A 16,595-nucleotide genomic window follows, 5' to 3' on the forward strand; every position below is an offset into this window, starting at 1 on the left:
GTGTCTCAAAGGCAGAAAAAGTGAAAGCCCCCACAGGGCTCAGTCCTCCGTCAGTAAGTCTTATACATAAGTAGCATGTGACGGTTTTACCATTTACATATAATAAGCCTTCGTGTCAGTGGTCTGCCTCGGCTGAACTGCCTACCCAACCAGCATGCCATCCCAAGACGCCACAAATGAAAAAAGGAGCGGCTCCCAAATGCCAACAGCCAATCAGCGCCAGTCCTCCAGACTTGCAGCTTTTCATCCTGTCCTCATCATGGAATCAAACACGGCCTTTTCCGACCGCACTAACAAGCTCAAGCTAACACCCCCAGGCCTAACCCAATGTCTTTAAGATGACTGAAGCAGCCAGAGGTGGCCTCTGCCATGTTTCCAAGCATCAAGCAACCCCAAAAGCCTTATCCTATTAAACCACATACACTGTCTCATGTGTTGCGCCACGAGCAGACATGCAAAACTGGGGCGATTTTCCGTTTGAGAGCGAGAGATTATAGTAAAAGAAGTGGTGGGAAGGATGACAGTCAGAAGGGAGAGGGAGATGTGGCGGTTTGGGCCCATCTGTTTCTTGCTAAGTCAATGAAGGGAGGAAGAAAAGCTGAGCAGATACACTGAGCATTAGCGGTTAACCAACTACTAATGAGGGAAAAAGAAAAACATTGAACTCAGATGAAACCGTTTAGCATGCAGGGGTGTACAATGTCCTTACTGGGTTTCAGGGGAAAGATGGCCAACACTCACGTAAGCCTTGTGTGTAATAACCAAAGGGATAAAAAGGCGGGGAGGCCAGGCCTGTTTCCAATCTATCTGTGCGTGTGTGTTTTAACCCATCCTGAGTCTGTTTAAACACATGTATCCCATACATGTACTTCCACACCTTTGATACAGCGAGCATCCGAGGCTCTTGGCACTGCTGTAGCTTTGGCATGTAAAGCCTGATCCTTCTGCCAGGGTTTGGGGCTTTGCTGGTTTTCATTCCTCTGATCGCCTCTCTTCCCTCATCTACCCCCACTGCACTCCCTCCTCAAAGCTCTGGAATAAATCCTGGGAAATGAGAGGGCCTCCTGCCCCTTCGCTGCTACTCATTCCCAGGTGTGCAAATCCCAGGTCAGCCCAGGATCAGACCGTTACACTGCCAAAGTGTTAGAAAGAAGAATAATAAATGACGGTGGATAACAAGTACAGGGGGGGACGTGAGGTGAGGAGCGAAGAGAAAGGTGAGAAGTGTAGGAAGAAAAAAAAACAACATGAAGTGAAAGAAAGAGATGGAGAGCAGGGTGAGAGACAGGAGAGCTGGTTTTGGGAATGTGAGCCATGCTGAAACCATTCAGCTCAAATCAGCACCATGTGTCCTCCAGAGCCTTATTATCCCATAAATGAACTTTATTGAGGCAACAAAGTGCCTTGGAGCTCTGCAAAAACATTAAAGGGGCCTCGCCTGTCTCGGCCTGGAGCCAAGAGGAGTCCAGTTCCTCTAGGGACTAATGAAAAAAGCGAGGCCCCCCCCTGGCCTCGTGTTCGCTGCCCTCACCGTAGCCTCACAGGCTGGCTGGACGGTCCTGTCTGAGTAATAGCCTATTAGTGACAGAGAAATAGTTAGCAATTACACCGGGGAGACAGATATGGCACGGACCTCTCGACCGACCCGACCTGTGGAATTAAGCAGGAAGGAAAGATGAGAGACAAAAAAAAAAGGTAGACTGCAGGAAGGAAGGAAGAAAAAAGCAGATGATGGAGCAGAAAGTGAGAAACCAGCCTGACGGGAACACAAGTTTTCACTTTTGCTTATTTGATCATCTGCAAGATCTGGGTTAAATTCTACATTCATAATGCTTTTCATTCACAAAGTCCTACACAAAGACTCAGCGACCACTTAAAGTGACAGTTACATTAAATTTATTTTCCCTATGACATACAGCGCTTTTGTTTTAATGTAGAAACCAGACAGCGACGTGCTACTGTATCACAACGGTGACTGGATGCTAATGTTATTACAGGGCTATATACAGGCTGATCATCAAGTGTAGACAGGCACACGTGCCTTCTGTGAGGTGGTTTCTGGGTGTTATTTAATTGAGAAAAAATAGTTCCTAGATTAAAACTGGGCACTAATTTGGATTTTGACACTTTAAGCACCACAATCGAAGTGTTATCTACATTTCCTTCTTTGCCCGCTGATTTACAGAAACTCTGTGATTTTCCAGTAGAGGAGCACTGGCCTACTTCCACAAACGTAAGCGTGCCATATGCACTGTAGGGGAACGCTGACTCTACACATCAAAGTCTGTTTACAGGTCTTGGGTAGCACTACTGTACATGGAGCCTTTTGTGGATCCAGAGGGAGCTGCAAAAAAGTCTAATAAACTGCCTCTAGTGATGAGGTTGGAAAATGAAAACAATCTGGGGATGCTTACTTAGAAAGAGTTTATCAGATATCTGAAGCCCGCCACTCATCTCTGCTCCAGGGTACAAGCTTAGCCGTTGCTGGCACAGCACAATTGTGAGAAAATCTTGCAGATTGTGAGAGAACAAAATGTTCTGTGTTTATTTTTGATGCCTCCTGTTTGTTGGAAATTAAAGGAGAGCAACGTGAAATACACGGAGTACTCCTTTAACAAAAAGTTGGAGGAAGAAAAAAAAAACCCAAATAACCACACAGGTGATGAAAGTATTTAACATGTGAGGAAGACAGGAACAGAAACACTGGATGAGAGAGAGAGAGGTGTCTGAGTTTCTGTGTGGCTGACAAAGCGCAGCAGCTCCTCCAGGGAACAAGTGTCGGGAGGAGAAAGGAGCAGCCACTGAGGTGGAAGACTGCTGGGAGAGACAACAAACGTTCGTGACAGCTCGGAGGGCTGCAAGCAAGGATGTGGGCGTGTTATTTGATGTGTATAAAACCACCCGCCTGGCTCCTCAGCCAGTTCACCACTCACAAGGCACGCAGTGGACGGCCGGGGCTTATTCCAACATAAATAATGTCTCTGATCCTTCTCGGGATGACGAATTTTATAAAGATGGGGTCCTTTGCGGTGGGGAAAGGGGGTTACTGTGGTTAACCAAACGGCCACAAGTGGGTGTATGGGACTGATTAGGACCCTGGAAATGAGATTAAAGAGAGATCTAGCAACAGATTGAATTGTATTTGCCATAATTGCTGAGAACAGCTTATTCAGGGCTGACCGCAAAAAAGGGAATCATAAAACCAAGGAAGGAGGAGGAGGAGAGACGAGGCAGGGCTGCCACTTCTCAAAGAAATCCAACCCAGGACAAGTCTTGTATCAATTAGTGGGGTGTGTGTGCATGTTGTGCATTTGTGTGAACAGATGATGGGATAACAGAAGGATTAGCTCTTGACTGAGGTGGTATTAATCTTTTTTAGAAGTATTAGAAATCTTGATTATTTTCAAAAGAATGAAGCCAATTTAAACACGCTGCACTCTTTAAATGAAAAATTCCCCCGCACTCAGTGACCGTGCACGCCACGAAGCGAGATAACTGACGCAGCCCTGACCTCTGTTCTCAGCATCCCGTCAAAAGGAGCTTTAATGAAAAATAAATCTAGTGGAAAAAAAACAGAGCAACAGACAAATCAAAAGAGGCGCAGGCTTAAAGATAAAAGTGAGCGCTGTGTGCCAAAGAGCTACTCGCTCTCATTCCTGGGTTGATTGTGCTCAAAGTGAAACCACATGAACTGAGCTACTCTCACAAAGGGAAATGAGTGGAGCTGAGGGCGCACACAGGCGATACATAATGCTCCACAGAAAGAAGATATTCTTCTGACTAAACAACAAAATAAGCAACTATCACAATAAAGCAGATTTGTCATTTTTGGATCAGTACGGATCGTTTGTGTTATAATGGGGTTTGCTTGTGGTTTTACCTGCAGTAGATGACTGCAAGGACACACACACACACAAAGTCACTTTATGTGTCAGTATGTGATTTTTAGAACATCATCATACTTTTGCCTCACTGTCAGACAGCCTTATATTACACCACAAAATAATTTTACCTTACAAAACACTAGTTACATGATGTACAGCTGTGTAACTCATTTTCCCATTCTAATAACACCAAAGTCAGGTGGTTACCCGGGAAACAACAGACCATTTCTCTTGTGTTATGAGATAAAATTGCAACAACATCTGGAGACAACCGTTCCAGTTACTTATCACAAAAGTCTGTGATTACAAAAAAAATGTAAGAAACTTATATTTCATAAGGGAAAGCTGTGACCTGCTGGTGGCAGTAGGATCAACAAGGTTCCTCTTCTGGGGAACTTTTCTTCCAGTGGGAATTTTCTTCCAGTGGTGTATTATTGAAGCCTGGACAGCACCGGTGATGTGGCTAAAACGCTGCAGGAGGTTCTTCAGTGTGGGAATAATAAACATACACTGACAACAATGTAGTTTTCTATGTTAGGCACTTTAATTGACTTTGTATGCGTGATAAACAAACACAAACATTATTACCAAAGAAAACATCCAGTTTAAACATATTGACTTTGTACATGTTTCATATTTAGAGATTTGACTGGATTGCGTTTATTTTCTGTTAACGTGAAAAGGGACAAACTAAGAAATAGTGTTAATCATTAATATCTGCAGAGCTGTGGCTGAGGTTTAAAAAAACAGTGCTATTTATTAAAGTGTGTTAGTAAAGATAGGAGTGTTTCGAATACCTAATTAAATGGGGTAGTGTATCACATAAATAAAGGGGTCTACTGATGTCATCCTACAGTAAATGTTACCCTGAACATGTTTTGTGCCGTTCTAGTTCCAGACCTGCTGAATATCAGAATTCTCACACTGTAGTACAGTAATTAAAGTAGTACAAAGCTATGAAAAATATATCAGTGAAAAGGCAAAAGAGACTCGCTCCACAATCACAACAGCACTACACTACACCATCAGGAGTCACAATGGGACGGCTCAGGGGTACACAGCTGCTGTCCTCAGACAGCTGTCCAGTTCACTGCTGCACATTCTCTACAAAGCTTTTGTTTTAAAAAAAAATGAGAATAATGTAGCAAAACAAAGCAACAGGTATTAGAAGATAAGGCTATAAATTCACATTTTATGTTATCTGAAAGCTTTATGATTATTTTGTGGAGCAAACATCACAGCTTCCAAGGACAACAGCTGCCTACCCCTGGGCCGCAGAGTCATTACAGGTTCTATCAACTTGGCCTGCCAAGTTTCACCACTAGAGGACACTCTGGTTTCAACAAAAAGACGAAGTGCCACTGCAAACTGTCAGACACAGCAAGAGAGATCTCCACTCCACACCCTCATGACTCAAATCCAGCATGACCAAAGCACAGACTGTGCCCTCCAAAATCCAACTGAAACCACCATCTACAAAAACGGTACCTTTTAGGTTTGGATCAAGTTCAGGTCTTTGGTATCTGACTGTTTTGGACCTTCTGAAGAAAAAGAAAGCAGCTGAAATGTTAAACCTGACATGAACAAGGTTAAAAGGACAGGTTCACATCTTTTCATGTTCATGACTTATTTATTGGTCGCTGTGACCATTCCTTCTGCAAATCTTAAAAATGTACTCATGGATTAACATTAGGCAACAGTACAGAGAGATAAAGATGCTTAGTTACTTAGCACACCCTGCAGCTCAGCGAGGAGAAACAGGCAAGAGGGAGTCATCTGAGCCTCAGCTGCTGAACTGTGATGAGGCAAATCAGAGAATATCATCATTTTATTGCACTGACTGAAAATATTTGAACTCTTTAAATGTATTTTCAGGTTTCAGGTCTTCGTAAAAACAGTTTGTGGTGAAGCCATTTCAGTATAATGAAACAGCACACATGCTGTACACTAGTTAACATTGAGACGCATAAGGGCACTCAACAGTTGTGGATTTTAGTTGGAATAATAACAGTCCTGTTTGAATTAGCCGCCACAAAAACACCTTTCAACCCTGAACTGGAGGGGGGGCACTTATGAGTTGTTCAACCACATCCAATCCTGAAGTATGAGATTTACAAACATATGCCAAATGTGACATGTGTTTGGACCTCCCCCACCATTTAATAACAACTTACAGTTTTCTGGTTATGGAAGAAAATTTGCCACAAAACCAGCCACAATCAACTATCATAAGGATCGTGCCTACAAACCTTCCAACAGCAGTGTGTGGTGCTTTGAAGTGACAGAAAATTGGCATCGGGATGATTAATATTTAGTACTTTTGGTTAATTTTTATGTGTGGAAAGTTCAGACTGCATGTGTACGTATCTTGTGTCACACTAAGAAAGCAGAGTGAGCAAAAGGAATGACTATGAAAAAGTGAACCTGTCCTTAAAATTCTAGCAAACATTGCTGTGGATATGAAAACATTCTGCATCAATGCTGACTGTCAGGTGGGAATGTGAAAAGTGGTCTTTTTGTTGATGTCCGATTTACATTTCAGCTTTCAAGAAAGTGTGTGTAATCTATGAGAAAGACCAACGATTCAAATAACTTCCGCATTACTGAGCATAAGGGGGCAAATCTGAGAAAAACGATAATTAAAGGATTGTTAAACATTTTTATTACATTAGCAGGTGAATTTTTTGTTTTTATCGAGGTTAAAGTATCCCATTTGTGGCGACAGTTATTCGTCTGTACACACAGCACGGAGACCTCAGAATCAAAGTGCAGCAATTCCACAAACAGGAAATAAGATTTTTGGAGCCGCTTGTTGGGAGAAATTTGTTGACAAACACACACAGGGCGCCCACAGGGGCCACAGCAGGGACACTTTTCAGCAAAATGGATGTGAAAACTGTGAATTTGAGTCAGCAGGAGGTATCGTGTTTTTCAAGCTTTAACACACAAACTCCTGCCTCATGCGGATGATCTGTAGTAAGGCGGCCTGGACGTCCTCATCCATGTGTCCCTACAAGAGAACCAAGAAATGAGCTTCAGTTATTCAATTTGTAACACTTCTCACACAAGAGATCTTAAAAGCTACAAACACACAAACTTTCTAGCACCATACTTAATTGATGTTCCCTGCTGTGATTAATCAATGTTCAGTAGCAGGATTTTAACATGACAGTCTCACATACAAAGGCTGCCTGCACTAGAAATTCTAAAAAAAAATTTAAAAAATTTAGAAATTCTCTAAAAATTTATTTTTGAATGGTAAAAAAGTTGCTGAAGTTTGTTTAAACACAACCACAATCTTAAAAAAGTCATGTTTGCAGATGTGGGATTATTCACTGTTGAAATGTGCACTGCCCTCAGTTTCACCTCTACATTTGCATCTTTCAAGCCCAACCGAGTTATGTTGTCAAATCCAGATTGATTTCAGATTCTTGATGGAAAAACAGATAAAAACCACATCTGAGGGTGGTTTTAAATGTGTTTCAATCAGATTTCTATAGATGAGTCTCAGTTTTGGAAGGTCTGGCCGCGCAAATGTGATCACTTCCCTGTCACGAGACAATATCAAATCCATGTGCTGCTCAGAGACCACAGTGCTACGAGCAGAATGAAATGAAAGGCAACAAGCTTTGAGGGTCAAACACTGTTGTTCCTCTAATGACAACATGGCTCCAAAGTACATCCAACTCCACAGACAGCAATAATAAACCTATTAACTTTAGGTTTCTTTAAATAATTTCACTATGATTTCGATCATATTAATCACAACCAAAACGGGAAATGGCCAGAGCCTCCCACAGAACCACTGCTATTACAGCAACACATGAAGAAAGGTTGTTGACGTCTGAACACACTAATCCAATTTGAATCAAATGACATTGGTGCAGTCTGTCCTAAAGATATAATTAAAGCAACAAATTTGATTTCCCTGGAGTCTGAACAAAGCCATATGGATAGTGAAAACAACATTAGTGAAAGAACTTTGGGAACACTCACTAAGCGTTGCACTAGATGTTAACGCCATTATTCTACTTAACTCGATTAGTGTAATGAGACAAATCTTACGTGCCGAGTTTATGAAGAAAAGTGTAGTAGAGATTAATGAGAGGAACTCACCTGTGCTGCACTGAGAAGATGAGTTCGATAAATTGAAACCACCTCTCTGTGTTGCCTCTCAGCATCCTTTTTGAGCAGAAGGGGAGAGAAAGAACATCACACAAAAGTTATTGTCTCTTCACCAGCAACGTACACGTCACTATAAAAGTTCCAGCTACACCTAAGTTCATTACATGTAAGGCTTTTTGAGTCTGGTAGGATTTAGCTACAAGCAACAAGTCAGTCACTTATTGTTAATTATAATGGTAAAATATCGCTATGATGAATCACAATGTATAATGTACATGAATTCACATCATTTCCTGTAGTACACATTTTTCCAGTGTATGTCCACTCACAGCCAGCTGCTGCTGTAGGCTCTTGATCTGGGCTTGGAGTGTGTCAATGTGCTGCGTCTGTCTCTTATTGGGTGTGTTGCTTGTGTATGCCAGCTGGGACAGACCATTCAGCGCCTGCTTCAATCGCTCAACGTCTGTAAGCAACTCTGTGATCTGACACACACACACATTAACATTAGCATTGTTTATTCAACAGGACAGAAGTGAAGCTAGGATTTATCACAACAATTAAAAACAAATGTTTAGAAATCTTTAGTCTGTGTATACAATTATTGCTTGGATTTAAAGCAGGCACAAATATATTTACAAAATAATCAATAATTTTCTACCTTTTTGTCTTTGGCTTCAGTCTGCTGAGCTGATGTCTGAATCCTCCTCTGGAGATCACAGATGGTGCTGAGAGACTCATCATACCTCTCCTTCAGCTCTCTGATTTCCCTCTCAATGGCACGTCCCTTCTCCTGGACAGCCTCCATCTCCGCCCTGGCCCGGCCCTCACCCGCTCTTGCCTGCGCTGCCTCCTGATGAGCCTTTTCACACTCTTCTGCTAAACTCAGCAGCTTGTCGCTCAGGTTGGCGGCCTCTTCCTCCAGCTGCTGCTTTTCCTTCTTCAGCTGGCTCATTTGGTCTTCCTTGTAGCGAATCTCTTGAAGAGTCTGCGTGGCCTGTAGGAGCTCAGTCTGCAGTGCAGATACATCTTCAGCTCTCTGGGCGTTGTTCTCCTCTTCTTCACAGAGAGCCATTTGCAGCTTGGTGACTTCAGCCTCCAGGTCCTCCTTGGCCTTGGCGTGCTGTTGCAGTAGCGATGCCTGATCCGCATGGTGTTGCTGAAGTTCTTTCTGTAAGGCACAAACTCTTTGCGCGTCCTCCTGCTGAGCCTCTCTAGCTTTCTTGCAATCAGCCTGGGCCTGCTGCATGGCATCATGGAGGGCTTTGAGCTCTGTGTCATATGTCGCTATCCGGGTCAACTCTGACTTCAGACGCTCCTGGAGATTCTGGATCTGAGTGTTACAGAGAGCATTCTGGTCTTGAAGTTCAATTTTCTGAAGCGTTAGCTCCTTGTGCTGCTGCTCTAAGCTGACCAGCTGCTGGGTCAGTTCTTCATATTTAACCTTGAACTCTTCCTCTGCTTCTCTCTGCTTTTCACTGGTAACCAGAACAGTGTCTAGTCTCTGCTGAACAGTTTCCATTTCAACTTTTAGTTTCTCTTCCTCTTGTTTGTTGGTCTCTCTGGTGGACCTCTCTTTATTATACTTCTCTTCCATTTCCTGCAGTTTGACTGTCAGCTCCTTCACCTGGGCACTGTAGGAGGTTTCTTTCTCTTCAGCCACGTTCAGTGGGACAAATCTGGATTTAATAGCTTCCTGTATAGTATCAAGTTCTTTCTTCTGGGCCTCCAGTTCATGAGTAAGTTTTACAGTTTCCTCCTGAGCCAATTCATACATTGCTGTCACTTCCTTTGCTTTATTCGTTCCCTCTTCCACAGCAGCAGTCAACTTGTCTGTGACAGCTCTGTGTTCCTTCACACTTATATAGTCTGTTTTCATCTCTAACAGGACCTTTTCCAACTCTTCTTTCAACTTTTCATTTCCTTCTTTCACGTTCTTTAATTCTGTCCCACATTCTTTTTCTTTGGCCTCCAACTTCACCATCTCAGCTTTAACACTCTGTAAGGTAGAACTCAACTCCGTCTTCACTTGCTCGTGCTGCTCTCTGGAAACATATTCACCCTTCAAACTCTGTTTAAGAGTCTGGCTCTGTGCGGTCAGCTGAACACACTCTTTATCTCTGTCTTCGCATCTTTTCTGCAAAAGTTCAAACTTTGCCATCAGTTCTTCATTCTGAGACTTCAGACCATCCTCTTCACTCTGGTGTCTCTTATTGGCACTTTGGATATTCTCTTGCAGTGTGGCCCTCTCGGTTTGAAGCTGCTGGACTTGTGCCTCTGCTTTTCCGTAACGTTCACTGGCTTCAACCAGTTTATCCTCAAGCTCTTCCAGAGCCGTGACCATGTTCCTCTGAACTTCTTCATGCTTCTTTAATGGTATAAAGTCAATTTCAATCCTGCTGCTGAGTTCTTCCAACTGTTCTCGCAGTATATTTCTCTCCTCATCACTGTCTTGAACCTCTTGTATAAGAGCCTGGCTTTTGGCAGTTACATCCACCAGCTTCCTCTTCAGTGAAACATTCTGTTCTTCAAGAGCAGCTTGTATCTTTTGTTGCTCTTCAATAGAAGCTGATCCTCCCTGTGATGAAGGACTGTCCAGCTTTCGATGAAGCTCTGCCACTTCCTCCAGCACACGGTCATAGTCTTCCCTTAGCTCTGCGATCTGCCGTTCCTTCTCATCCACTGCGTTGGTCAGCAAGTTCTTCATGTTGTCAAACTTCTCAGCTGGTACGGTGTTGCCATGTTTTGTCTGGGTTTCTTTCAGCTGGTTCTCTATTTCTACAAGGGTTTCTGCAAGATCATCTCGTTCTGCGGTCAGCGCTTCCAGCTCTTGGTGCAGCCTCTCTGTCTCAGCTGCCAGCTGGCTCTCGCTGCTCTTGTACTCCTCCAAAGCTTTCTCACTTTGTTTGAGGCGGTTACGAACACGACCCACTTCAGCTGAGGCACCTTCATACTTGGCCTTGACATCCTGGAGCTGGGCACGAAGTTCTTCTGTTGCCTGGCCTCCCAAGTGCTCTTTAACAGCAACTACATGGGCTTGCAGCTGTTTGACCTTACACTCAGAATCCAGCATCCTTGTCTGAACATCCCCCAAGGCATCCTCGAGTTCTTGAATTTGCTGGTCAGCCTGTTTCTGAACAGTGTCTCTGCTTTGAGCCAGTTCTTGACACTCTCGGTTTTTACGGTTTAGTGCAGACTGCAGTCGTGCTGTCTCCTCCTCTGCTGCCTGTTGTCTTCTTTTGACTGCCTCAAGTTCACGTCGAAGAGCATCCAGTTCACCAGTGGGGTCCCAGACTACTGAGGGAGGACTCTTCTCTGGAGGTCGAGACATTGATCGAGGCATGGAAGGATTCTGGAGCATCTGCAAAGAAACGAAATCAACGGTTTATTTGACAGTACTGATTTTCTTTGTACTTACATAACATTCACAAAAGATTCAGTGAGGACACCTCAGTCATGTTTTCTTTCATTTGATTTTTCTTTCACCATAGACTGATCAATTTAATAAGTTATAAAAATCTTTTGTTGGAAACCAGAAAGAAAACCACTCAGCATCTGGATACAGCCACAATTTAATGCAAGTCCTTGTCCTGTAAGATCACTACAGTATCTACAGATGTTTTACACACTGCAGTTTAGATATTTCTATATGAAACATACCTGATCTGAATCCAGGCTGTGTGCTTGTTTGACCAAAATGTTTTCTTTACCTGAATGACAACAAAACACAAAAAATACATTTTAATCAACTCATAGTCTGCAGGTAAAGATTGAAATGATGGTAAGATTTTGTAGGGTAGTTGTGTTTATGATCCAAAAAAAATAAATAAAAGGAAGCTGACCTTTGATAACAGACTGTCCAGAGTACTCCCCCTAACAATACATAAACACAAAATAGTCAGTGAGATGTTTTAGATTTAGACACTCTAAATGACATTTTAGCACCATTGACTCACTTTTCAATGTGCAACTGAAAAAAATGTAACCATTACCAGGAGGATTACTGCCTTCAAAAAGAAAACAAAACATATATTCAGTATTACTTACTAAAGTAGTCCTGAGCTGAACCTTGACAGTCTCCAGGCCTCGAGCTCCTTCATCTTTTTCTTTGGCACTAAGTAGCGACTTCAACCGCTCCTTCTGATATATTGAAAAACAAACGAAAAAGGCATGACTGAGTCTGTAGGAACTTTTAGACACCTTCAGATAAAACAGGATAAAAGAGAACTACACACATCAAACTAGAGTGTTCATGAAAAACAAGGCAAGGCAATCCTGATACATCTGGTCAAGATATATGACAGTATCTGTGTTTTCTGTTTGTACACAGAACTCATGGTTGCTGCCCTCTTTTTTCTTGTTGTTGCTTTTTATTAATATAAAGTGACTAGGTCTAAAAAATCAGATGGATAGCTAATAAGACAATTATCAATGTGATGCAATATATTTTGTTTCATACCTCTTTTTGAGTGTCCTCCACGACCATTTTTTCCTGCAGATAAAAAGGGATTCATAATTAACGATATATCAGAAAAATTCATTCATTGTTCTCCTGTTTCCTGTCTGGCAGGCAATAGTGAGGTATGTATCAAATTCTCCAAATATGGCATTTTAAATCACGTCATTAATCATTTTACATAAGCTCTCAGTATTAAATACCCACTTTGCCTCCTCTGAAAACAACACCTGTGGTTGAAAAATTATTACAGATTTCCTAAATCACATATTACCTTTATTATCTTGGGGGCATGACATAAAGCAGTTTGACTACATTTGCTGGTACTTATCACATAAACTGAAAATAGGACTTTCAGCTCTGTCTACTATATAAGAAAACCAGTCAGTCAGATCCAGTCATGTCTTGCTGTGGCTGTGTGGTAACCTGGGCTTACCTGTGTGAGGTGTTGCTGTAGCACATTGACTTTATCTAACAGGGCCCTCTGCTCCTGATGGTACTTCCTGAGACCTTCCTGTAGAGTCTCATTCTGTCTTTCCAGGTCCTAAATACACAACCATTAAAATAAAAAAATCAAAATGAAACAACTGAATGCAATGATATAAATGTCTTGTTGGCATCTTTATTTTCACTTTGTAAATTCAAATAAATATTCCTTGATGGTTTTAAAGTTGCTTATGTGTAAATGAAGGTCTCTGTGCAGAATGGGGGGCCTTACATGTATGATCTGATCCCTTCGGTTGACCTCAGCTGCCTCAGATCTCTCCATTGAATGCTGAGGATGAGACAGGATAGATATACCATTGCCATGAAGCCATATGGTACAACTCTCACTTGTAATCACTAGAGGGCAGTCATGTACAATACAGTAGCAGTGTCTAGGTTGTGAGATAATGTACAAAAAAAACTGTGCTAAACAATACTCCTTCTAAGAATTTGAAACGAGGCACATTTGAATATAAACAGCAGATGACCGAGTTTTTTTTTAGCCTCATAATGTGCTTCTGAATGCTGGACATGAACGCTCCCAACAAAATTACTTTAATTTCATGTCAATGAGTGGTTTTGGATGGCTACAAAAATGTCTTTCCATTGTTTTTTCCATCATAATACATGTGCACATGATGGTGCTCTAAAATATGTAAAGCAGCAAGCTTTTTATTATCCACTTGCGGAGGTTTAATGAATGGTGTGATACAGTAAATTCAATGCTGTGGTGTTACCTGTCGCTTCCACTGTTCCATTTTCCCAGCCTCTTTGTCTGTAATGAAATGAGAAAATAACAAGCTGAGAATTCATTCCAAATAAAATTTGGTAATAAGATTTGACAAAAAAAAACAGTTTTCCTGGAAATTGATGCACACAAAAGAGAAGCGGAGCAAACAATACGTCAAATTTGGTCTCAAGTGTTGAGAAAGGACTTGGTAAGATTAGACTTAAAATCCACAGAGGACCAAGCTATGATTCATTCTGTATTTTCAATAGATAATCTAAAGAATATATTTACATACCAGAGGAAATTGAAAGCAAACAGTTCTAGGACATTATCTTGTAAACAGAACACATCATTTGTTTTCTTAGTTTTTGTTTTTTTGTTAAATCACCTTTCACCTTTTGGGCAATTTGTTCTAAAAAAAAAATTGAATGCAATTTTCAAAATGTCAAACAGACATGTTTTCAAGTTAATATCCTGTCATCTCAACAGCAGTACCCATTACTGTCAGAGAGAAGTTTAAATGTTTACTTCTTCACTGGTCTGACTGTTGCCTTCCTTGGTAATACTGATTATGCTTGTACCCCTGTATTTATTCCAAACAAATGGCTAAATCGCTTCATTATGGTGTGCAATCTAACCTCTGGTGGCTTTGTCGAGGTAACTTTTGACCATTGCGACGAGCTCGGGGTTCTTGCTGAGGCGAGCATAGTGAAAAGCATCGTGACCCAGGCTGTCAACTGCCTTCACATCAGTGCCGCTCCTTAGCAACACATCCACAGCATCCTTGCAGCCATACTCGCAGCCCAGAATCAGTGCTGTCCTGAGGGAGACAACACAGACAGTTGGTGTGCACCATCAAGCTTCATAACAACTGTGTCACTCCAATTTAAGGCTCTCAAACCAAACGGGGCAAGAAAAAAATTCAAACTGCATTTTAAGCAACCACTTATTATTTCAGTGGTCTGATAGATGCAGATTCGAGATTTTATATTTTAAAAGGCAACTGTACATCATTACTGGGTTTTCTGCAGAGACAAGTCCTCTGGTTTCTCTCTGTGTTGCCTGATGCCAGCAGTCAAGGGAGGGGACACTGAGAGCAGTTTGTGAGGAAGCAAATGGATAACAAGCCCAGGGGGCTAAAAACAAACTATAGCTGGCCAGCTTTCCATGTCTACTCCCTGGACAATAAACTGGACTATATGTGGCTTGAGTAGACTATGTAGCAAGAGTGTCTCGACTGATGATTTTTGTTTTCCCAGAGTCACAGCTAAAGTTCTGGATTATGGTGGGTTTACCCCATTCCTTAGAAATAGGAATGTAGGCCTGTCCAGTAATGTTTACAGTAGTGTACACTTACTCTGTGTTCGGTTCTAGCTATTTCTCACTGCAGGTGGACTCGGCAGCTCTTTTTATTATGCATGATGGGATAAAAATGTGTAGTTTTACACTTACTCTGCTTCCACATTAATTTAATTGGTTCATTAATATGTGTGCAGCATAGCACCATATCACGAAAGCCGTTTTAGCATTCCAGGGGTATTTAACAGAAAGCTTATAGAGAAAGATACTATTTCTTTTTTTACAAATATGTTCCGTTAAAAGGTTTCCACACCCCATTTTGCAGGGTAAGAAAGTTAAGAAGGTTTCAAGATAAATGGTTATACTAACTGACAGAACAACAAAATATTGGCAACTCAATACAAATGAATCATAAAATCCAATAAAATCCAAATTCTTTGATGCAGCATGTGCATCAAACATTCTGCTGTATCTTACTTGTTCTGTTTGTCTCGGACAGTGATATCAGCTCCTCGCTCCAGCAGCAGTTGACATATTCGTGGATGACACATTTGGGTTGCCAGCACCAGAGGTGTCCTGCCATCCTACAGTAAAAACACAAACAAAAATTAAATTAAAAAAAAATATTTATCTCTCCATTGAAAAGTCTAGAGAAGTGCAGAAAGTAGAGAGCATTACTTCTAGTGGGGTACACTTAAGATTAGCGAATATCTTTTTATGTACGTCTAACTGACCTTACATGCACTTAAATCACTGGACAAGATAAGAGGCTTTGTAGAGCAAGCAGACGGGTATTATTTTCTATAATGATAACTAAACACACAGAAGAAAGAAAGCTATTCTAACACACTGTGTGAAATCAAGTGCAACATCAATTCTTACAAAATCACTGGCATTCACAGAAGCCCCACTGTCACAGAGTAGTTTCACGCTGGAGGAGCAGCCCGCCATGACTAGAACAGAAAAGAGAAGAGAAAACTACAATCATTTCATCTCATTTACCACTGAGGAACACATGTACAGCCGTTCAGCAGCAGCATGGAGCTGAGTTTAGAGGCAGAAACAACTGGTTCTTCTCTAACAAATGTGGAGAAAAAAATATTATTATTATACTAGAATCTGCAAAGTGGTACACATTAACAGTAATGTGAGCAAGTGGGTGTACTGATTATGCAACAAAGATAGTAAGAGTTGTGGTTTGACAGGATTTTCATTTATTTTAAAAGAGAGGAGTAAAGTACATTGTACAAAAGGTAGTATAATGAAAATCAGGTCACTACTAAAGAACAGAGCGTGCACTAGTATACTGTGAGTGTACTGGTATCAGTGGCAGTAGATTACAACTGAATCTGAACTATATTGGAGTATACAAAGAACTATATTACACATTCAGCATAGATAAACATGCAGTGTTCTTACCAGCATCATGTAGAGCAGTTCTTCCTTGTAGGTCCACATTTCCAACTGGACAGTTGTGCTGCAAAATGATAAAAAAAACATTGTAGTAGTTTTATTTTGCCACATTACAGGAGACTGTTGAGTCATGACATTATTTTTTTCAGTTTTTGCACAGAGCTGTTTGGGTTTAGATCCCTATGCAATGCATCCTGGTACATGT

General features: G+C 41.5%; 1 protein-coding gene across 1 annotated transcript in view; it reads right to left on the reverse strand.

The window, feature by feature from the left end:
- Window positions 1-4,406: 4,406 nt before the first annotated feature.
- The window catches only part of uacab (uveal autoantigen with coiled-coil domains and ankyrin repeats b), a 34,196-nt gene continuing 22,007 nt past the window's right edge, over window positions 4,407-16,595 (reverse strand). Inside the window, exons 5-19 of the mRNA XM_028401356.1 lie at window positions 16,397-16,454; window positions 15,860-15,930; window positions 15,455-15,561; window positions 14,317-14,498; window positions 13,686-13,723; window positions 13,181-13,237; window positions 12,899-13,006; window positions 12,466-12,498; window positions 12,054-12,146; window positions 11,849-11,879; window positions 11,667-11,716; window positions 8,668-11,367; window positions 8,339-8,491; window positions 8,001-8,066; window positions 4,407-6,894 (exon numbers count right to left, since the gene is read on the reverse strand). Of these exons, the coding sequence (XP_028257157.1) occupies window positions 6,823-6,894; window positions 8,001-8,066; window positions 8,339-8,491; window positions 8,668-11,367; window positions 11,667-11,716; window positions 11,849-11,879; window positions 12,054-12,146; window positions 12,466-12,498; window positions 12,899-13,006; window positions 13,181-13,237; window positions 13,686-13,723; window positions 14,317-14,498; window positions 15,455-15,561; window positions 15,860-15,930; window positions 16,397-16,454 (3,819 nt within the window). The 3' untranslated portion in view covers window positions 4,407-6,822. The remainder of the gene's footprint in view (window positions 6,895-8,000; window positions 8,067-8,338; window positions 8,492-8,667; window positions 11,368-11,666; window positions 11,717-11,848; window positions 11,880-12,053; window positions 12,147-12,465; window positions 12,499-12,898; window positions 13,007-13,180; window positions 13,238-13,685; window positions 13,724-14,316; window positions 14,499-15,454; window positions 15,562-15,859; window positions 15,931-16,396; window positions 16,455-16,595) is intronic.

This window comes from Parambassis ranga, chromosome 3, assembly GCF_900634625.1.
Source record: "Parambassis ranga chromosome 3, fParRan2.1, whole genome shotgun sequence".
NCBI lineage: Eukaryota > Metazoa > Chordata > Actinopteri > Ambassidae > Parambassis > Parambassis ranga.